The sequence below is a fragment of the Cyphomyrmex costatus genome, unplaced genomic scaffold, assembly GCF_001594065.2.
Source record: "Cyphomyrmex costatus isolate MS0001 unplaced genomic scaffold, Ccosl1.0 scaffold251, whole genome shotgun sequence".
Lineage (NCBI taxonomy): Eukaryota > Metazoa > Arthropoda > Insecta > Hymenoptera > Formicidae > Cyphomyrmex > Cyphomyrmex costatus.
Window position 1 is genome coordinate 88474 of NW_017276598.1, and position 23894 is coordinate 112367.

Genomic DNA, 23894 nt, shown 5'->3' on the forward strand with positions numbered 1-23894 from the left:
AATATACCTTGATAATTTTATTTTACTTTTAAATTGGAAAGAAGAAACTTTATGCAAATTTTTTTTAAGAACGTACGTTGATAGATCTCACGAATAATATTACATGCATATATACATTATATAGTAAAATGATTCTTTTATCTTTGGCTAGAAAAATGCATCTGCGAATAAAAACACGCAGAAACGTCCGTTCAGCGAATTTATATCTTGTTGCGTAGAATTTTCATTATCATAAGCGTATAACAAAAATATGTTTTACCAAAATAGCGATGAATAATACTAAATTATTATTATTATTATTAATGATATAATGTAATGTGTGTGATTAAATAAGACTATACATATTCAAAAAATCATGTTAAATATAGCGTACTTTTTATTATAGTTATCGATTATTTATAAAATTTCTAAAGTGTCAGTTATTGACGATCATCTATCACTATATAATTACAATAATGATAAATATATGTTAATCGCTCGTGGGAACGGTACAGGAGTCTACGAATCAAGTGTATTCTGGCATATTAATTCGTGAGAAGGTGGGTTAAACTAGAGATGTACCGACCTAATTCTGGCAAGGATGTGCCACGATCAATACATGATGCAATACGTTTCCGAAATGTCGTGTAGATGTCGTAATGAAAGGATTTGCACTTCGGTTCGGACAGTCGTCGTCCGCATAAAGTGGCATGAACTACATTCAACTACATGCAGTGCGGTTAATGCAGCTGGGTGATTAGATGCCGGGAAGATGAGAGTTGGTTAAAGGGGAGAGCACCCGAAGGGGTGGCGTCGACTCGCGGCAGACGGCACCTCCTTGGTGGCATCATCGACGTCCCGGCACATCGTAACGTAAGTCAGTCATTTAAGTCTGTCTTTTATTTGTACACTAGACTGCACTCTCTTTCTCGCTTTCGTCGAATATTAAATATACACCTATCTCACTTTAAGTTCCAAAAGTGTACACTAACTCGGCTACAAAAAATAGACCCGTTGTTCGCTGTCTCTGCACATATAGGTTATGTGTTGCCTGATTGTACAACGATCCGTGTAAAACATATTTATTTATCGCACGTGCTTGTAATAACGCAATCTCTGCGCAGATAGACCGAAAATGTGGAAGGCATTTATCAACCGGTTGATCGATCGACGAGCGGAATTTTCGGACTCTGACAATTAATTTAAATGACTTCATTGGTAACGACAAATTACATGTATTCTCTCTTTTTACCAGTTCCACTCTCCTTTCTGTAAAAAATTTAGGATTTAGGATCGTTTGACGATATTGGATCGAACTATCGAACGATGAACTTTGCTCCATTTTTTGTAACAATAGGACGACTTTGATAAAACTGATAAACTTAATCGGCGGTTAATTCGACCGACAGAACTCCTTAATAAAATTTCTAATATACGGTTTGTTATTTTTAATTTTTCTATACATTAAACATAATTCTATTAATGAATTTAATAGCTTTATTCATATTAGTTGAATTAATTCGGGTTAGGTTGAGGTCTCTGTTATGACCCAATTCCACTTCTTTATTTTTTTTCTAATTCTAAGAATCTTAATCTTACATTGATGAAACGGGGCCGTAAAATTAGAAAAAGGTAAAGTAAAAGTAAATTGAACTGAGATTAAAGTTAATCTGTGACTAGGCTGCTTATAAACTAAGATAAATAATGAGCATATACCACTACACTGGATCTTTTTTATGAGAAATTGTCTTTAATATAATTCAATTAAAATAAACGTTTTTCGGTCTTAAATGTGACCATCTTAAAACGTTTTTTTTTTTCGGTCCTAAATGTGACCATATTCATTAATTTTATTTTATAGGCTGCTTATATCCATATTTAAATATTATGCATATATCCATGTTTAATCTCGTTTAACTTACTTTTTTAACTTGTTGTGTTCTCACACACAAATAGAATCAGAAACGAAGAGATTAAAGAAAATCTATATACATTAGTAGAAACGGGCATTAGACGTCATTTGCATTCTTTGAAACTTTCTATACTTTTTTCTAAATACTCGTAATATCCTTTAATTTTGAAGAATTTTTGTTAAGTATCCTTGTATATTCTCTTGTTTTTATAACAATTAATTATATGAAATAATATCTTTAACAGTCTAACTGGATCTTAAGTGCTCGTATAATTTCGTGTGAATTTATATACTACATATGTAGTCCTTTAAATTACACGCCGAAACAATTTTTCGGTCTTACGTAAATTCTATCGAACTACCACAGTAATATCACGAGTTAAATTGACTATAGTAATTTAACAATTCGATCTTCTTTACGCATTTTACACACACACAAGAGAGCACAACCAATTGCTTTCCGATTTTGATGAGTTTTTAATATGTTGTTTTGTGGATAAAAATCAGAGATACGTATCTTTTTTGTATATCAGCTGAACTGCACGTTAAAAGGGTGAAACACCTCTCTTAAAAACAATCTTTTTTTTTCGGACCCAATACGAAAATATCGTCGAAATTATAAGAGATAGAAAAACATTTTTTAAATGAAAATTATAATGAATATTGGACTATAGAACTATAATAAAAAACTTTAAACCTGTAATAAAAAATTGTTTATTATAGTTTTAAACTCTTGAAGCCATTTTCTATTTTTATTGTGAATCTTTTTCTATAAAAGTTTCAACGATAATCATTTTTGTGCGAAGAAGGAGAAGATATAAAAAAATACTTATCTCTTATTTTTCTTCATTTTCGGATATTGAAAATTGTTTAAAAAATTAATAAATAATTTTTATCATCAGAATTCTTTGGAACTCGTCAGGGCAGAGTTAGATCTACGCGATAAATGCCATAAATCTTTCAGAACTATCACCAATCGGCCAGCATATCACACATATGCTATGAAAAGTGCCTTTTTCGGGTGTAAAAAATTGTTTAAATAATTTATGATTATTTTTTATCATCAAAACTCTTCGGAACTCGTCAGGTCTACATGATAAGTACCGCATTTTTCACAGAACTGTCGTCATTCGGCTAGCATATCACGTGTTAATATATACCGTTAATATATACCTGTACGTGTTAATATATACCTAATCGAGTCTTGAAAACAAGATGTTAATGTTTATTATATTGTGTGAAATTTATATACTGCGTATGTAGTCCCCCCGCGACGCTGATGGATTTTCAGCATTGACGCATACATATTCACTACCGCAGTAATATCACTTTAGTTAAATTGAGAATCAATTTAACCACTTTTTGATGCCTATAGCATCTTATTAGATCTTAATAATATGTTGGAAGACATATATTAAAATTTAATAATAAATTAATAATTTAAACTCAGAGAAGCTGAGATTGTGAAGAATATCACGAGTTGGCGTTTCGTCCCGGCTTCCACTACTGGACTCATCAGTAAGGTAATGTAGTGGGAGCCTACCTTAGACGCCTGGAAAGATGTTAGAAAGAAGTTCTATATAAACAATTACACATGTAATCAAGCACTTGCGAGAAATGGCATGAGTAACTATAGACCTCTGTTGGCTAGTCGACGAAGTGATATTCTTCACATTGTTCGCGTCGCGGGGGGACTACATACGCAGTATATAAATTTCACACAATATAATAAACATTAACATCTTGTTTTCAAGACTCGATTAGGCTTTACACTTTACACTTTCCTCGATTTTTAAATCATACGAGTCAATTATTATTATCTTTCATTATATTAATATATACCGTTTTCGAGCAGTTTATTTGGTTTTTTGGCTAGAAGTATTGAGTTTTAACGATAGAACTCTTTGGTTTCTTGTATTTTACACCGCATACGTTCGAAATCCGGTGAGATGCTGGATGGTAAGATGGGAAGTTGGCATCTCATATTTTAAATCGATTTTCTGGACGTAATTCGGTAGAACTATTGATAAAACCGATATAGAACTGTAGAACTATGGTGGATGCGAGCAGAACTGTTGTCATTTTTTGCAATGCTGATATATGATATGCTAGCTTCACAGACGTCTTTTCATCGTAGGGAAAAAGTTTCATGATCGATACCCTTGTTAGAACGATCTTAATAACATATTCAAATCTATAAATATTTAATTCTTATTGCAAAAAATACCTCGGCCAGTAGTTGAACCCGAATCTTTAGCATTCCGTGCGAGTCTCGTTAGTCTTAAAGACTTAGGGTGGAATGAATAGAGGTCCGGATTCGATTCCCGGCCGAAGTAATATTTTTCTCAATAAGAATTTGTTATTTACAAATTTTGAAGTCATTCAACATTATTAAAATCGTTTTAAGATACGTAAAGAACATCGAATTGCTAAATTGCTAGTCAATTTAACTCGCAATTTACTGCAGTAGTTTAATAGAATTTGTGTTTCAAGATCGAAAAATTGCGCAGTTTTTGAAGGACTACATACGTAGTGTATAAATTTACACAAAATTATGTATAAGCACCTAAGATTCAGCTAGTTAAAGGCATTATTTCCTACTGGTTATGGTCTCACATGTACAGTCCTTTGAGATTTAATATTTAATTATACATAATTGTATAATTAATTATATTCTTATATTAGATATTTGAATAGATGTTGAGTAATAATATCGAAAAACGTCATGATTTTATTGAGACGAAAAATAAGTGTGTCAAAGTACAAACAAGCTACGAAGTTTCAATTTTCTTGGCCTTTATAAGTTACTTTATTGTCATAATTTTAAATCACAATATGGAATAATTTTGTCAGTGCAGTGAAATTAACTTTTATATTGTTTTAAACTTCTGTGAGGTATAACGTTAAACAAAGTTTACTTAACACTTATTCGTACTCTAATCAGGAAAAAAATTTCAGTGTTATATTCGAATTAATTATTACAATTGAATCAATTCAAAGTTATGTGTCTCACGATTTAGGCCTAGAACTTTATTTTTCAATGTCGCATATGAAAATATTGTGAAACTATAATATACGAGGGCAAGTCAATAAGTTTTTAGAAAAACATAGTAAAACACATTTTTTTTGATCGATTCATTTTTATTTCTCAACATAGTCTCCTTTCAGTTCGATATACTTGATCCAACGATTCTCCAACTTTGTCAAGCCGTCCGAATAATATGGTTTATCCAATCTTTCAAAATAAGCCTCTTTCGGCGATGAGCTGTTCTCTGATGGTGAATCTCTTTCCTCCGAACCATTTCTTCAGGTTTGGAAACAGAAAATTGTCGCAGGGGGCTAAATTTGGCGAATATGCTAGATGGGGAAGCAATTCGTAGCAGAATTCGTTGAATTTGGCCATCAATGCCGGGCACATGTGAACTCATGCATTGTCTTGATGGAAGAGCACTTTCTTCTTCGCCAAATGGGGACGTTTTTTCTTTAAAATATTGTTGAAATGGTCCAATAAGTAGTAATCGCCATTGATCGTTTGCTTCAACGGAAGGAAATCGATATGAATTATACCGCGTGTATCCCAAAAAACTGTGGCAATCACTTTTCCAGCCGACTTCACGATCTTTGCCTTCTTCGGAGCTGATTCACCCAGTGAAGTCCATTGTTTTGACTGTTCCTTCGTCTCAAGTGTGAAGTATAATGGATCCATGCTTCGTCCACAGTAATTAATCGACGCAAAAATTCATCTGGATAATGTTGAAACATCTCCAAACATTGTTTTGAAGTTGTTACACGGTCGCGTTTATGGTCCACAGTGAGCAAACGCGGCACCCATTTTACCAATAGCTTTTTCATATTCAACTGTTCGTGCAAAATTGAAATCACTGTGTTATGTGATATGCCTGTGGCCTCAACAAGCTCGCGCACTTTCACTCGTTGATCAGTCAAAACAATATCGTGGACTTTATCGATGATTTCTGGCGTAGCAGCCTCAATTGGACGTCCTGAACGAGGTGCATCACATGTGGATGTACGACCACATTTAAATTCATTCACCCAATTGTATACAGTTGCAAACGCTGGTGCAGATGTGCTATGAACATTATCCAACTCGGCTTTGATTTCTTTCGGCGTTAAACCTTTCATATGTAGATGTTTGATCACTGCACAAAACTCGTTTTTTTTCCATTTTGCAAAAAATCCAAAGATTAATTGTTCGCTTTAATCATCTACAGAAATGAAACCTCTCTCGATGAATTCCGCTCAAAATTAGACAGTAATCAGCTGATAGATGCTACTTGTCAAAAAGTAATGTGACATGAAAAATTACATTCGTATAGTATATAAATTCACACACAACTATTTAGAAGCACCTGTGATCCAGACCGCTGTGGCATTGTCTCATTCGGTTTGAAATTTAACGGTCCAATAAGAATCGATATTGTTAACTTTATTAAGTTAGACATTAAGTTTATTGACATTGATTAATGATCATTCGTTGGATCAAAATTTTTTTCAGTGTAAGGTATTTGTTAAAAGATAGCATCATGTGACTGTGAAAGGTCAGGTATAAATTTATTTGGTTGTGTCGAAGACATGGTTCTATTATTTTTCCAAGAGATTTGATGAAGTTATATCCTATAAAAATCGTGTGTACCGATTCAAGATTATAAATTTTGAGAGATACAAATAACGTAATTTTATAAATTTCGAAGTCAAAAAATATAATCACAAATGCATATACGCACACAGATACAAACACAACTTTTTTCGTGTTAAATAAACTTTAAGTCACCAAATTAAATGAATTAAAATGACATTAATGTTTTTTTTTTAACTTAAGCAATTGAGCAACGAAAGTCAGGAATTATCTCAAGGAGGAATTCTCTTTTACATCAACATTCTACATTATTTATGACATTTTTCACCTTTATCTGACTCTGTGGCCAGCTACTTTCCAAAGAATTCAAGATTGCGATATAAAATTGGATTTTCAGTGACGTATTAATACCGATTCTCAGCAGTGATCATATCATCCAATATGTATATAATAATTTCCGGCCCGATGTTTTTTCAAGAAAATTTAAAGTCACGGTCTTTACGCAATATCTAACCCCTTAAATATTCGTAGAAACAATCAAAATGCATAATACATCTTATATAAAAATATTAGAATCAGAGCAAATAGTTGTATTGCAAAATAAAATAGTATAGATACTTTTCTTTATTTCGGCTGCACTTACTGTCGATTTAATTAAAAAAATATGTAATTTATTTAATTTTTTAATAAATAATCATTTAACGCGAAAAAAGTTGTGTTTATATCTATATGCTTGTGTGTATATTTATAATTATATTTAGCTTTAAAAATTGAAAAATTCCTTATTTGTACCCTTCAAAATTCATATAAATTATTTTAAATCCATGTTCCATTTTTATAATAAGGTTTACTTTTGCCAAATTCTTTGAGGAAATAATAGAGAACTGTTTCTTTAACACAGCCAAAGCCACGTGATCTTAGGAAAATTTTAAAAGTCGAAATAATAGGTATACAGTATAATTACGTTCGAATTTAAGATAGTCTGTATCAAGTTTTTGAAACGCATGCGCAAACAACCGATAACGTTAAGGAACGGTTTTCTCTTTTTCCTACGACCATTGTCAAGCCCACCGTCACTGAATGTTATAATAAGAACCGGACTTTACTGTTTTGTAATTTTGTCACGCTAAAGGTTTGTAAAAACTATAAATTTACTTAACTGTATAATAATGTATAATTTTTTAGAAAGTATAGTATGTGATATTAGATTAATTTGATTTTTACTTGATGAAATATCAGCATATCATATTAGCGTGTCTATCAGTACGAATAATTTCTCATTGCTTGGCTGATGTATTAAAAGTTTATATTTTTATTCAAAAATTCTGTATTAATTATTTACGTAAATATAATATTGATAACTTGAAAACTTGAAACTTAACTTTGCTACAATTCACTACATTTAAAAGTTTAAGATTATTCGAATGTCAAGTAGTATATTCGTGTACAATATTTTTTGAAAATAAGACGATCATTTTACGTTTATAGTAAGATTTTTGTTTTTTGTGTAGATATAATTCTTATCAGGATTGGAAAATAACTTGCAACGTTGTTATTACCATTACCCGTATTTTTTTAGGTAACAATTATTTTTTTCTGTCTGTAACGATTATGATAACATTAATTTTTACAGTAACGAATTAAACTACTATTTTTATAGTCATTTTAATTCTCTATTATCGTTGTATCTATTTAGTAGATTACATTATTTTTTATATCGTGTAGATAGAAATTTTATTTAAATTAAAATTTTAATGTTAAAAAATATTTTTATTTTGTAGAGATTAAAAAATAACGATATGGTAATCATAATTTTTCTAAAGTAACGTTCTCAACTCTGTTATTATATATATAGAGTAAAATTCTTGTATAAGTCGAAAGGTCAGAGCTAAATAATATGTTTAATAAAATCGAGTAGATGAAGAAAGGTTATATAAAATGTATTATGAAAATGTTTTTTATTGAAAAGTTACAAAAGTCTTCATCAATTTTTATTGTATTAATAATAAATAATGATACAAAAAATATTTAGGAGGGGGGGGGTTTTCAGATTATTAGAGTTGCGTTGCAAAACCGACAATTGTTCGGCGCGCAATTTGGGGGAACTACATATATTAATAGAACGTTATTTCCTACTTTGAATAAATATTACGAAGAATATCACTACGTCGACTCGCCATCAGAGATCTATTGATATTCGCAAATTTTCGTAAGTGTTGAGATACGCGTATATTTTTTTATATAGAATCTCGATTTAATAACTTACCAAGGCGTATAAGGTAGGCTTCCACTCAATGCCTTACTGATGAATCCAGTAGTGGAAGCCGGGACGAAACGCCAAAAATTACGTGATATTCTTCGCAATATATAATATTAGAATAAATTATCAGATTTAGATTTTAAATTGTATTTGACTCTTATTTGCCCTGTTTAACGTATTAATTATTATTATATAAAAAAAGTCCTTGAAATCTTCAATTTATTTGATACAAAAAAGAACTATGACAGAGCCTAATAAATTCGTTTAATTTGACAAAAATAAATAAATAAAGACAATTTTAATACAAAAACAAATGTTTCGACTCCGATCGGGTCATTATCAATGTTTAAAATATTTATGAGGTACATATATACATATAAAATAATTGTTAATGTATTCGAAAATTCCCTGTGTTTTGTGTCCTTGACTAATCACTTGTAGATTGTAGCATAAATTTCATTATCTTGATAATAAATATAAATTCTTAATTAAAAGAGATTATACATATAATGTAACATAGAAATTTTTTTTCATTCAGTGATATTTTATTGCGATTTGGCTCTTGATTTGGCTATGGATAATATAAATAAAAGATGGAATTATATTTCAACAAAGATCAAGATTCCAAAAAATGAATTGCAGTTAGCCTTGTCTTGAATTCAACTTTTTTACATTTAATAACAAATTCTATAAACAAATTTTTGGCACCCCAATGGGATCACCATTATCACCCATAATTGCTGACATAGTTATGCAAGATCTTGAAGAAACAGCTTTAAAAAAATTAGTGGTACAACCTTTTTTGTTTTATTTTAGATATGTGGACGATATTATTCTTGCAATCCCTCCAGATACCATTAAGGATACACTCAATAGTTTAATTCATTGCATGCAAGACTACAATTTTCCATTGAGGTGTGCAAAAATGATAGATTGAGCTTTCTTAATTGAAACTTATCATAATTGAAAATCAAAAAATAATTTTTGACACGTTTCACAAGCCGACATTTTCTGGAAAGTTCCTCAATTTCCACTCCAATTATCCTCTTTGCCACAAAAAAGGCATAATTATTAGTTTCATAGACAAAATTTTCCAAGTTTCACATCCTTGTTTCCAACAAAAAAATTTAATAGAAGCCATTCAAATTTTCTTAAATAACTGTTTTCCTCTTCCTTTTTTTTTATAATTCAACAAAGAATAAAATTCCATATATATATAACAAACATAATAATAATGTACAAAATAACGATAAATATTTTACAATCCCTTATGTAAGATACATCTCAGAAAGTTTCCTCCCTATTTCTACTATGTTCCACTGCAAGTTGGCCTTTTCCATTCATAACACTTTGAAGGAATTTATTAGGAGAGGAAAGGACAAATTAGATTTATTATCTAACCAAAATATAGTGTATAAAATTTTATGCGACGATTGTGAGGCTAGCTATGTGGGTCAGACTAAAAGAAAATTAAGTACTAGACTAAATAAACATATTTCTGATATTAAAAAAAAGACTGGTTCACCTTCTGTAATAACAGATCATCGCATTAATTATGATCATAATTTTAATTAGAAAGGCATACAAATTCTTGATAGAGTATCCTTCATACAATAAAAGATTGGTATCAGAGATAATTCACAAAAAAAGACAAAAACAGGGTCTTAATAAGCAGAATGACACCGATTCGTTGCCTGATACTTACTCTAATATGTATTATACAATCCCTTTCCCCTTCCATTCTTCTCCCTCCTTTTCTCTTAATTTCCTCCTTCTCTATAACCTTTTTCCTTGTCATCTTCCAGATATTTTTCAAAATTAAAACTGTCTCTGTAACAGAACTGACAACATTACTTTGTTCTCTTGTCAAGTCATCAAAAATTATGAATTTGATTCATGTCACAAAAAATAAGGTATGCTATTATTCTTTTGTTTTCGAAGCGTTTTTAACTTAATTTAATTGTCATTTGTTAAGTAATATAATATATAATATGCGTTACACAATTTAAATTTCTATTTTTATTCTCACACGCATATTTATGATTGTATGTAATACTTGGAGTCCTTTTTATATATTTTATATTGAATTAATTACTCTGTATATATTTTTCAATGATTATGTAATACTTCGAGTCCTTTTTTAATTACTCTGTATATATTTTTCAACAGATATTACTTCGAGTCTCTGCGCAGACAAGTATCGTTACATGTACTTTCAATATTCACAATAACCGAAATTCAATGACATGCGACATGTGAGAGAGATGACGAGCGTCCATGTCTGTAATTATGTAATTCTCCTCTCTCTGTTTCAAACAATTTTCTGTTTGATATGCGTCTTTTTTGTTTTTAACTTTTTATATAAAATAGCATTGACCTAGTTTACACCCAGCCGTCCAATCCCGATTCACTTTGAAGTGAACTGAAATTTCTTGGGTGTAAACGAGTTAGTTTCGACTGATTTCAATCCTCTTTTCTCAACGGAGTAGAGCGAATCCGGGGTAAACATTCCATAAATCCACTTCACTTCGAAGTCAATCGGGATTGAACGGCTGGGTGTAAACTAGGTCATTGATAATGACCCGATAGAGATCGAAACGTTTACCTTTATTGTTTTGTTTATTTGTTTCATATGTTATGTTTTTATTGTTTTCCTCACGCGTGCACGTAATGTGCCGTATACCGCAACGCTTTTGCGTGCGGTAAATAGCCAATACCTCAAGCCGTTGAGTTATTTCTCTAACTCCACGCAAAAGCGTTACATTATGAAAAATAACGCAACGCAGTGGTAGCGCTCGTACAAATATCAACACGTAGAAACGCGCGCGACCGGAGCGTCCTTTCGGGGCATCTGGGGGGGGAAGAGTAAGCATAGTTTTCTCCAATAATAAAAGTAACTGACAAAACGACAATACAGTGTATCTATAAATATCATTCAACTTACAATAGCGTTTAAATTTATAATTTCAAATTGTAATAATCTCACAATTATAATTAAAAGTAATGAGCAATACAAAATTTTGTATTCTTAAATATTTATTTACGAAATATTTTAATTTTTTTTCGGAGGGGGGCTGCGCACCCCCCGAACCCCTCCCCCCCGCTTCCTGCGCCCCACGCACCATCCCATAAGTCGCACTCGCTTCGCTCGTGCGACTTTATAATTGTATAACATATTATTAACACAGTGCACTCGTGATGAAAAAATCTATGTGCAACTCATGTGCTATAATTGTCTATAGCGCGGCGTGGGCGCGGGGGAGCGCACTCGCTTCGCTCGTGCCCGGCCGCGCTATAAACAACTATCCCCCACTGTTACACAATGTACTATTATTTCATTGATTTAATATTGATTTATGGTTCGTAGTCCTGTTATGTTCTAATATATTTTATTGTCTTGGCAAACTTTCAGTGTAAAAGTACAAATTCTTAATTAAATAAGATGATAAAAAATAAATCACAATCAATTCAAATTGAGTTTGACTATAGTTAGAATAAAAATGCGAAAGAGAGAATGGCGTTCGTTCTATATCAAGAGATGTTATATCTTCTTCTTCAATGAATGGCACGCGACTACAAAACTGAGTCGATACGGCCAGAAACGAAAATAACCCGCGAAAATGGCGAACACCGACCGAACACGGGCGCCTGCGTTCACGACATCGTCACGCCGCTAATACGCGCGTTAGGACGAACGGACGGAACGTCCAAAATCGCAAAGCGGATTTTGTGTAATCGTAAGGCACAGTCCAAGTCGGCAACACTTTTCAAAAATATAACGAAAACAAGCACCCGACAAAGACGTATCCGTCCCAGACGGGTGATGCAAAAGAAGAGATGTTATAATGTGTCTTGGTATAGAAAACAATTATTTTATATTTATATTTATATGTATCTTATAACTGATTTTTTTAAATTGATAATGACCCGATGGGAGTCGAAGCGTTTGTTTTTGTATGAAAATTATCTTTATTTATTTTTGTCAAGTATATTAAACGAATTTATTAGGTTCGTAGTCCTTCTTTTGTATCATTGTTTATTTCGATTGAGCCCCTTGCGTTACTTATTATACATTTTATTTCAATAATAAATGTTCAAAAGTTAATTCTTTCTTGTGCAAGAATGCATACTTTTACTCGTCGAACTGATGATCGTCGAACTCTTTTGAATATTCTTACTGTACGCAAAATAGTTGTTTGGTGATAATATGAATCACAGTTTTTGAACATGGCCGGAGACGCTACCGCGTCTCCTGATTATAGTGTCTTTTAGTTTTTGAACATGGCCGGAGACACTACCGCGTCTCCTAATAGAAACAGAGAAGACTCGTTTTGGAAATATATTCAAAATATATGATATTTACTACTTGAAACGTTTGGTAATGTTTATAATAATAAACCTCGTTATACATATGATTATTATTTAGCAGAAATATCTGGCTCGCCCTCCAAACTCTTTATTTAAGATGTTATATGTGTATTTGTTACTTTTCTAATACAGTAGGAAGTCATCAGTTCTCATCGATTATTGCAAAAAGAAGAATTTTTGAATATTTATTATAATATTATTTTCATAAAAATCTTTGAATATTTTTAAGTTTTTAATGAAACATTTCTGAACTTAAGCTTATACTCTTTTCAGCTACTTATTATAGAATAAATTCTGTATGTGCAATAAGAATATACATCTGTACAAAGAACAGAGGTTTTATTTTATATCAGGTGTTCGGAAAAGTAAATATATTTAAAATTTAATGTATGAGATCGAGTAAAGAAATATAAACTTATGTCCAAACATACTTTTCAATAACAAAAAAACCATATACTTAAAACCATATACATAAAAACAAGAATTATACGTTTATACAAAAAAACGAGAATTCTATTCTATGTATATAAGCCCTGCTTAAAATTTTCTATAGAAAACTATTAAGAAAATTCTATAGTTTTTAATGAGCGTTTTGAATCGGTAAATCCCAATCCGCAATAGTTTTCTATTATTATACTCATAGAATCTTATTGATAACTGTAGAGTTTCTATAGTCGCTCTCGTGCGCTACTATAGAAACTATTAAAAACTATAAATACCTATACAAACTCTATATGTTCCTATAGTTTTTTATAGAAAATTTTAAGCAGGGAGAATAATCAGTTTAAGCAAAAAAAAAAACCAGAGATCTCAGTATGTATATATACATACTGAGATCTCTGGTTTTTTTTTACATATATGTAAAAACAGGGGTCTTAACCTCTATTTTTTTTTTTAATAGACTGATATTCTTATTACGTACAATAGAATAAGACCCGTTTTTTGCACAAACATATCATGGTTGTTTTTTTGTTACTGGACTATATTAATACTTTTTTCCTTGCTTTCGCTAAACTTTAAATATATGTCTATCTCATTTTAAAAATATACAAAATAGTTTAAACGAATTCTAAACAACAAAGAATAGATCTTTTTTTAACTGTATTGACTGATTTTGAGCTGGTTCGCTAACTCAGTGCACCGGCAATAGAAATAGAAAGAGATTTCTTTTCGTTGAACATATCACGCACGTCTATTATTACGCGGTTCACCGGCTCGATTGTGCTGTGCACGTAGGATATACGCATAATTTCGTCATGCATAATTTGGATGGCACGCATGTACATATACACATACACATGTATACGTCGCTAGTTCTTTAGAAAGTGTGACAGGAAGTGATTGATTAAACGAATAAATTTTCGTCATCGATGTAAATTAAAAGGTAAAACTCTAAAAAAATTGGTCACAAACCGAAAAATCTCATGTTTAAGGAAAAGTCTTTTATTTTTGAGAAATTGTCTAACTAATAAAGAAGGCTATTTTACAAGAATTACTTTTGATATTTTTTTATTATTATAGATTCCACCAATCTAATTATTTGTCTAATTTATTGTTATATATTCGCATTATAGACTTCAAAATTTATTTACAAAATCAATTGTATTGACTCTTATATGTCCTTTACCTTGTCTTATAGATACGTATGAGGTCTCTCATAATGCGCAAGCATAGAATTTTTCAAAGAATTATCTTTAAGCGTTATTTAAAAATGTAAAAATTATATATGGAAATGTGTGAAATGAGGTTAAAAAATATAATAAATACAAAGAAAGGCATTTAAAAATATATAGAACAAAAAAGTTCTTCAAATAAGTTGTAACAAAAATTGTTATGTTTTATGATGAAAAAACAGTTAGCTAGTTATTATGACCTTAAACCGAAAAAATTATATCAGTTAATTGTTACATTATCTAATTCTTTACTTCCTAGTTACGATATAAGTTGCGATACTTATCCAACAATTGTTTAAGCTAACCTTAGTGTTAATTATTTTCTACGCAAAAGTTTCTTTGTGGTAAAATTCTCATCACGTAATAATTTCAAACTCACTCGTCGTAATAATTTCGGGATGATTCATGTAATTATTGTTAATATCGGCTCAGCTCAAATTTCTCCTAAACTCGATCGTGCACTTCAACCTGGGGGATTCCCGAGCGAATTTTTCCTTCGTCAACGCACACAATGAGTATGCTTTGTGCGTTCTCCGACGAGAGAAACCGCGCCGCACACACAAGAACGTTCCCCCATGTGCGTGGGACTGACTTTAAATTGCAACAAAGCTGTTCTGATTTTTCTGTCCCAGACATCGTTATGTTGGATGAATCTATAATACACTGAGGAAAAAATACTTAAAAATTTTTTGTTACATATAATATTTATTTCATTGGAACAATTCCTTGGTCAAACACAATAAAATACAATTTTATTCTTAAATATGTATAATAAATCATCTATATATTATCTTTTTACAATTAATAAGATATATTGTATAGAAATATATTTCATTATTGCGTTAAATTTTTTTATAATCAATAAATATTGAAGAAAATGTCATATATAACAATATAACATACGCTTGCGAATATTTTAACTTTTTTCCTCGGTGTATCTGTTGCGCTAACGTACATAATATACATATACATTACATATACCAATATATACATTACGATGCACGTGTTTAATTTGAGATTGTTATCAATTTTTTTAATAAACAATTACCTCAGTTATTTTTTATACCTTATGTAAAAGTTAATGTTATTAATTACATAATTGCATATTATCGATTGTTCTACAATTCAATATGTATGAAATCATTATGTATTACTTAAATTGATATATTTTTTAAAAAATTTAATAAGGAACAATTTAAAAAATGGGTATAAATTCTCAATCAGTAAAGAAAATTATTACGAAAGTAAATTTTAGTTTCTCGCTGTTGGAGTGGATAAAAATATCATCCTTCGTGACTATGATATATTTCCAGGTTAAGTAAGATCCCTTATCCCTTTTCGCATTCCTTTCTTTTTTTGTTCTGTAACGACAAGTTAAGCTTTAAAAGCCAGTTCTGATGAACCACTCGACCGTAACGGACGCGTTTCGGATCGGGTGCTCGTTACTGTATATTTTTGAAAGTGTAGCCGACTTTGATTGTGCATTTCTTCTTCTGGATGCGGTTTCGCGGACTGGCTCTACTCGTTCGTTCGTCCTGACGCGCGTTATTGCGGCGTGACGACGTCGTAGACGCAGGCGCCCGGTGTCCGTTCGGGCTACGCCATTTTCGCGATTGCATCATATTTTAATTGGAAAAGCGTTGTCAGCTTTGACTGAGCACCCTGATGACCTGGCCGTATCGACCTCTTATTTCATTATTTGGAGGCAGGAGCCATTAATTAATTAAGAAGAAGAAGAAGAAGCTTTAAAAGCAGGTATATGAAGTCGAATTGAATTTTTCTTTCGTCCTTGTCCGTAACCGACATACAGACGAGATAAAGAAACAAATCTTTAAGTTTACTTGGCGCTGTGCTCTTTAGCTTCAATTGCGTAAACAAAATGAACTTAGCGTTAGCAAGAGTTTTATGAGAGCATGAAAACGCTGATTGTATATAGACGAACAAGGACTGATGGTAACATTCAAATGTGTATTTTAAGAATACCGAAACTACGTGACGTAATTTGTGGTATTTCAATGCCTAGAATTCAAGAACTCCGTTGGAGATCGTTATTTTCACTTTTCTTTTGAAAATAATAACGATCTAACCGAGCAGTTGTATGTCTGCTCCGATTGAGATTGCAGTCACGTAGTGCAAATGATATATCCGAGAAGTGGTAAATGATCGGAATGAACGATGATCGTCGTGAGAACACATCGCGATTTCGGCGAATTCTGTTCATTCATTTTGACGGCTTCTTGCGTTGCGCACGTTTATTACGCATTCGGCGAAGCTGAAAATTTCCAGCGAAATGTACTCATCGTTAATTTCGGCCCTCTGACCGTGAAAACGATCGCATACGATGTAAATTGTTTAGAATGCGCGCGTACGATTTATGACAGGCGAAGGTTTCTCTTGATTCAGAAACGAGACACAAAACGGAACGCGTATTTTCCTTTTATTATTATCATTCATCGTTGCAGTTTAATTTTAGCATCTCACTGAATGAAACCGGCCGCAGCAAATGAAAACAGAGTATTTACTTCCTGGAAAAACTTGAAAAACTTATAGGAATTGTCAGAGAATTTCTTTCTTGAAAATTAAGGCTTTTTATGGAATTTTATCGAAATTAACATAGAAACGTTCTAAATTGTAAAAATGAAAAAAAAAAAAACTAACGTTACCGATCGAAAAATCAATGGATTTTGAAATGGATATTTTTATGGTCAAATCTTGGGATCATATGGATTTTGTACCTGACTTGGGCGGAAACATGTTTTGTCGCATTTCAATATATTGTTAGACACAACTATCTCAAGAGCAATGCATTAAAAAAAATATTTTAAGTAAAAATTGTAGGGTTTGAAGAGAATTAGTTGAATTATTTAAATTTCAAGTTTAGGTCATAATAAGAAAAAAATCAACCTGGACCCCATTATAAGTAGCTCGTTTAATAGGCCTTTTTAAACTCTGTTTACTTAAAAAATTCTCTAATCGTATCTAGAATTTTGACCAAAAGTACTTTTGGTGTTAATAGTAAAAAAAAAAATCTGAGAATTTTCAAAGAATTTTTTTATTTCAATAGAGACCCGAAAAAAAGCCGCTGATATATTCTCAATTTCTAATGCATCAACTTCTAATTCACCTTCTAATTCATCAATTTAACTTCGTATCAGATTAGAAATTGAAATTAAATTTGACTAAACAAAGCCAACGAAGTAATATAATATAATATTAATTTTTTCTTATTATATTTATATATATTATATTTATATATAATTAAATACAATTCTTTTTCATCTAGTTTAATACGGGCATAACATTCTTCGCCACCTGTGATTCTTTGCGGAATCTTCCGTTAGATAGACAGCCCTCCGCCGTTATAGATTCTAACTTCGCCGGAAATTCAGCTCTAATCGCATGACGATCAACTTTGTTGTATGAATTATTAATTGATTTTCCGACGGTGAGAGACTTCCATAGATGCACGCAGGATCCGCTCTCAGCGTGTGAAACGTCTGATGGTATCACGATAAACGATAGAAAGCGAAGTAGCGATTTCTACGAGGCGTCGCAGATGCATTCGGTCTTTCTCGTAATGCCGATTGCACCGTTTTATTCTCAATAAACTGGATGGTATCGGTGCAGAAATGCGGAGTAGCGCGATGCTAAAGAAGCCAGAAGGTGCGACCGCTCGCCAGATTTGCTGCGGTTTTCCATCTGCACGTAAATACACAGCGATCGCCGATTATATTTGCTTGACGCGCGCGACCGATAGGTTTCTCTCCACTTTCCACTACTACGCACTTTACGCACCAAGACGTGAGACGCACACGTGTCTGTTTTTTTTTCCAGCCAGGTAAAATACCAGCTTTAAGAATATGGACGTTGAACATCATGTATTTATTAGGTATCGTTCGATTTTGCAACTCTGAAATGGTCGTATAACTTGATAAGAGTACGAATGTTACAATCTACATGATAAGAGAAATACTCGAAATTTATTGCATCGTACATGCAAGAAGCGTGTTTTTGTCATAAACAATTGATTAACGGAAATCGGGATGACGCATACGATAATTTGATGACGAAAATTACTCGAATTCATTATCTGTGCAAAACAAAGTGCGGGAAACTGCCGAATTTCTAGAAGCGTGATAGCGTGATAGCGTGAGGGAGAGTTTTGGAGAGGCTCGCGAGAGAGACGAAGTCGATCGTCAGTGAAGATTATAGCTATAGGTTGGAAAGCTGTGAGATGAATACACCAATCGACCAGTCAGTTGGAATCGTGCGCACGAAAGTATTTCTCCGGCATACATGATGTTACCCAACATGAAATTTATTTCTAATCTAATCCTAAGGGACGCTAAAAGCTTTGGAAAAATACTGTACTATTTTGGCAACATCGTTATATTCTACTGTACTGCAAAGTATAATAGTGCACAATCGATTTAAATAATGATAATCCGTGTTCTCTTCACTAGATTTATCGGCTCTTGGAATTGGTTAAACAATCTTATTCTGAATGATTGAATGATCATTTTTAATAATTCTCCTTTTTTAGTTGAAATTATTTCTGTTTAACCGATTCTAATCAATCTCTTTTTTTGATTTTAATCATTCCTGATGGTTCTCCCTTTTTAAATTGTGGAACCAAGTTTGACTTAACACCACAGATTAGTCGTACAAAATTTTCTTTCTTTTAAAAACCAAAATTCCTATGATAAAGAGCAGTGAGAGTGCAATCGTTGTTGTTAGTACGTAATCAAGGTGGAGTTGTTAGAATCCTTTATTCCATATAATTATAATACACATAAAATCTAATAAGTACGTTTCGATTCTCTTTTGAGTCATCTTCAGCTTATACATTCCAAATTCTTATTGTGAATTTTGTAATAAAGTCACATCAAATTTACAGATTTGATGTTATTAAATTTTACAAACCACAATGAAGATGTCATTAAAAAGATACAAAAAATATGGATCGATATCACGTTTTATAAAACTGTTCAAGTTGTTGAAAACAAATTAAATTATTTTATAATGTAACATAAGTACATGTTACATACATATTTATGTCAGATTAACAAATTTTTTCTTCCTTTCAGTCATCGAACTAAAAAGTTTTGCATGCATGCACTATTGCTCGACTGCATTCCTATTTTCCTAATGCGCTTGCGAATTGCAAAATTGCCATCCGTAACGATCGGACAACTTACAACAGCTAGACCGTGCACGTGCATCTTTTTTTTCTATTATTTTGCAAGAAATGATTTTATATTATCGAAAATAATTACTAGAAAACATCAAGGTAAAAAGGAGCAATTTTTTTTGCGATTAAAATTGAATTAGTTGAACATTAACATTGAATAGAATTTGTATATCAAGACACAATTATGCGTGCTGGTGCAGACACGTACAAGTGTTTGCATACTGATCACTTCTATTCTTTAATTCTATAGATGACTTAATGTTAGCTTTTCACTATTGCATTTTCATTAATTTTGATTGTAACTTGTATATGCGTGTGGGTTATAGCAAGCATTATAAATTAAAATTAAATTTAAATTCTTAAATTGCGCTACTCTCATACGTCATAAATATTGTTTATAAGAAACTGAAGATTTTTATATCTGATTTTACTTGCAAGCATCGTATTATATATAAAAACTATGGAGAATATGCAGCAAAATAAAATTTATGCAGCAAAAAGTAAAAAATTGCGTATACGTTGTACCATCTTTCTCTTTTTCAAATCAGCATTGAAATATTGAGTTTTGATTTAAGCAAAAAATATTTTACTATTATAACTATATGTATATTTTTGACTGGTCATCATTTTAAATCGATTTTAACCGTTTTTATATTTTTTTATATTTACATTGACTGGTTTTTTGACTTATTATATATTCTTCTTTGAATAATTTTTTAAAAATTTCTGTGTAACGTTGATTGCAACAGAAATTTAAAAAGAATCATTGGGAAAGAATAATTATTTACAATAATTATTTTCATATTAGTTAATAAGTATGAAATGCCTAATATAAAACTAATTATTACAAATTATCAACGTTTGCGTAGAGCAGTAAAGTTATTTTTAAAAAAATGCATTTTAAATTTTAACTTTAAAGACGAATTTTGCGGTAACGGTACGTCGTAAGAAAAATTTACAGAAACTTACGAGATCATTTTTATCTGCATGCTCATGAGAGATTGCTCACCTTTTCCGTGACACTATATTTCATTTGTTTTATGTTTATATGATTCACACACCTAATTTGAGGTATTCTGTAACTCTTGATGTAGTAACGATGTTATTATATCGTCGTTATACTTTTATACATGGTAAAAGCATGGCGCAATGACAATAATAATATAATACTGCCACCATGGTTAAGTTCCAAAATACAATAGGTGTAATAAGCTTTAAGAAATCAACCAATCGATTATTCTATTCTTATATCCAACTATAATTGACCAATATCTTATGGTTTAAAGCTTTCTACATCTAATACTGTATTTCGGAACTGAAAGTTATAGAATAGGGACTTGAATATTAGCAATGGAGCAGGGCAGAGAAACATTAAAATTACAGAAAAATATATGTATAATACATGCATTAAGAATAAAGAGACAAAAGTCATACGTGGCGCTCGCGATAAGTGTTAAAATGTCATATACAATTACAGAATCGATTAGCATTAAGATATTGTTTAAGACAGTCTTAAATATAAAATCTGAGTATGTGAATTCGGCCATAGTGCATCCAAATGCATCCAAATCAATTCGGATTGGTGTACGTACAATACGCATGCGTATACCTCGACGCGCCTGCGTGCCTCGACTGCCCCGAGTATATCCGAGCGCTCGCGGAGACAGCCGAGATGCAACGTGGCGGCAATTGTGAGATTTGTGAGCGTCAAAGAGTGTTGTCCGTAGTCGACATTAAATCAGTCGGTCGGTGCGCGCCGCATAATTTGGTGGGAAGCTTTATATCTCTCGTGTCTGCAGCGTCAAGTCACAGACCAAAGACGATGCTTGGTCTCCCCATGTGCTTAGCACCGGATGGCTAGGTATTTGGTTCGCGGTTATTCAACTTCTTTCTTATACATACGTCGAGTCGTTCAATGAATTCGTGAAGACTGTTACTCATCGTGCTCGTATATCCATACAAATGTGAAGTCCAGGCATACCGTGATACGTATTATTTCCTCATCGAGGGACCGTAGGAAAAACTTTGAGAGATTTGATAAAGAACGTTTCGACAAGTCTAAAATAGTATCGCGGCAGTCAAAACGTGTGCGATATCACAGTGACAAATATCACATCAAAAACTCGTAAATTGTCTCTATTTTCAAATCAGGTATGTGTTCGCGCAACTTCTGCATTATTTCGACATTATTAGTTACTTATTTTATATAACTGTATACTGTTGTCCAGTGTTTTTAGTACTAAAAATAAATAATTAATTAGTCTTTCAATATTAAATCGATCATTAAGGAATATCTATACTTGTCGATACTCAAACTAATGTAGATATTGTATGTTATTGTACTTGCAGCATCACGTTAATTTCTGTTTTACTAAATAAATCTTTAATATCTTTTTGGACGCTTGTACAATCAAATGTTTTAATTAAATAAAAAAAAACTTCCAATTGAGAGTTCGTCTAAACAAATAAATCTTCATCTGGAGCAAAACGAAACTCATAATTCTGCCATTCTTACGTCAGCAATAAAAAGTAAAAAAATTAATATTATAGCGATAAATTAATGTTATTTATTTCTGAAAGTAAAATACTTCACGAAATAATTGCTTAAGAGATTTGTTAACAAAATTGAAACTGAATGTATACTTATACATTTTTATGTATTATGAGTATAGAAAGTTTATTTGTTTTCAATTAGGTCTTTATATCATAAAAATCGAAATTAATTTTATTATACCTTGATAAGAATTCAATTATTCATGCAAATTTCTTGATTTTAATATTAAATATGTGTTTAATTAAAATTTAAATTAATATAAAATAAAATTATAATAAAATTTTGATTAAACGGTACAAATGTTACGGTATTCGCTTAGCATATTTTACAGTGATTTTTATGATCACCATTATTTGAGTTTTATGTAACATTTGGTAAATAGGAAATAAATTAGATGTACCTACTTATATAGATATTTAAGTAAGAGTGTCGAAATTGTGAGGTTGAACTTCTAATTTTATTCTTTTTCGGCCGTCATTTGTGATTAAAAGCTTTCTCGCTTTCTCGCTGAGGACCAACTATTGCTTACGAAAGACAGATTATATAACTAATCTTGTACGCATAGCTGCCGAAAAAACATAAAATACTAAAATAATATGTGTAGAAGGGCTACGAGCCAGAAAACAAATAATAAAATATTTTTAATAATTTTGAAAACATTTTATATAAGACAATAATTAAAAGTTACATAGAAAACGCAAACAAAAGTTAGAAAAGGAATTAAAATATAAACAATAAAATATAACAGACGTTTCGACCTCTCTTAGGTCATTTTCAATGTTTAAAACGTGTAAAATATTTTAAAAATTATGGATTACATATAAATTTTAAAAAAAAAACCAAATTGTGAGATGGTATAGCATTTTTATCGATATTTTTCTTCACAAAATAGTGTTGTTGTTGCGAGTATTAAAATAATTGTGTAGGTGTTACCAACTTTGATATAGAAGTGTCAAGTTTCTTAATAAGTCCATGGATAAATCTTCTATTATTACTCATTGTCGGGTAGTTCTTCATTATAACAAGTCTCATGGATAGTATTCCAATAAGAAAGTCATTCTCATGAACAGAAATGGTGAAATTGTAATGCGGAACTACAATTGTACAATATAAAATAATAGAAGTTATACTACAATACAAATCCAGATACCACATAAATTCACATTCGTTCGACATAAGATAAAATATTATTAGTTAGTTGTTCAGTTTTATCTACTAATCACTGAAATATGTGCATAAATTGGAAAAAAGTCTTATTACATTAATTGAAATTCAAGTAGATAGATTTAAGTAGAAGGTACACACACACACACACACACACACACACACACACACACACACACACACACACACACACACA

The 23894-nt window shown here is 31.5% G+C and overlaps 2 protein-coding genes across 2 annotated transcripts in view; one reads left to right on the top strand and one right to left on the bottom strand.

Moving 5' to 3' along the window:
- The first annotated feature begins 587 nt into the window (after window positions 1-587).
- The window catches only part of Hmgcr (HMG coenzyme A reductase), a 37437-nt gene continuing 14130 nt past the window's right edge, over window positions 588-23894 (top strand). Inside the window, exon 1 of the mRNA XM_018540473.1 lies at window positions 588-852. The gene's annotated coding sequence lies outside the window, so the exon portion shown is untranslated. The remainder of the gene's footprint in view (window positions 853-23894) is intronic.
- On the bottom strand, window positions 5130-6034 carry LOC108774379 (uncharacterized). Its single transcript, XM_018540471.1, has 2 exons — window positions 5683-6034; window positions 5130-5314 (listed from the first exon to the last, which is right to left on the bottom strand). The coding sequence occupies exons 1-2, from the start codon at window positions 6032-6034 to the stop codon at window positions 5130-5132; spliced, it is 537 nt and encodes a 178-aa protein (XP_018395973.1).

Coding starts and splice junctions, on each gene's coding strand:
- LOC108774379 (XM_018540471.1), bottom strand. CDS start 6,034: ATGAAAGGTTTAACGCCGAAAGAAATCAAAGCCGAGTTGGATAATGTT. Junction 5,315..5,682: donor TGTGGACCATAAACGCGACC/GTGTAACAACTT, acceptor ACAATGCATGAG/TTCACATGTGCCCGGCATTG.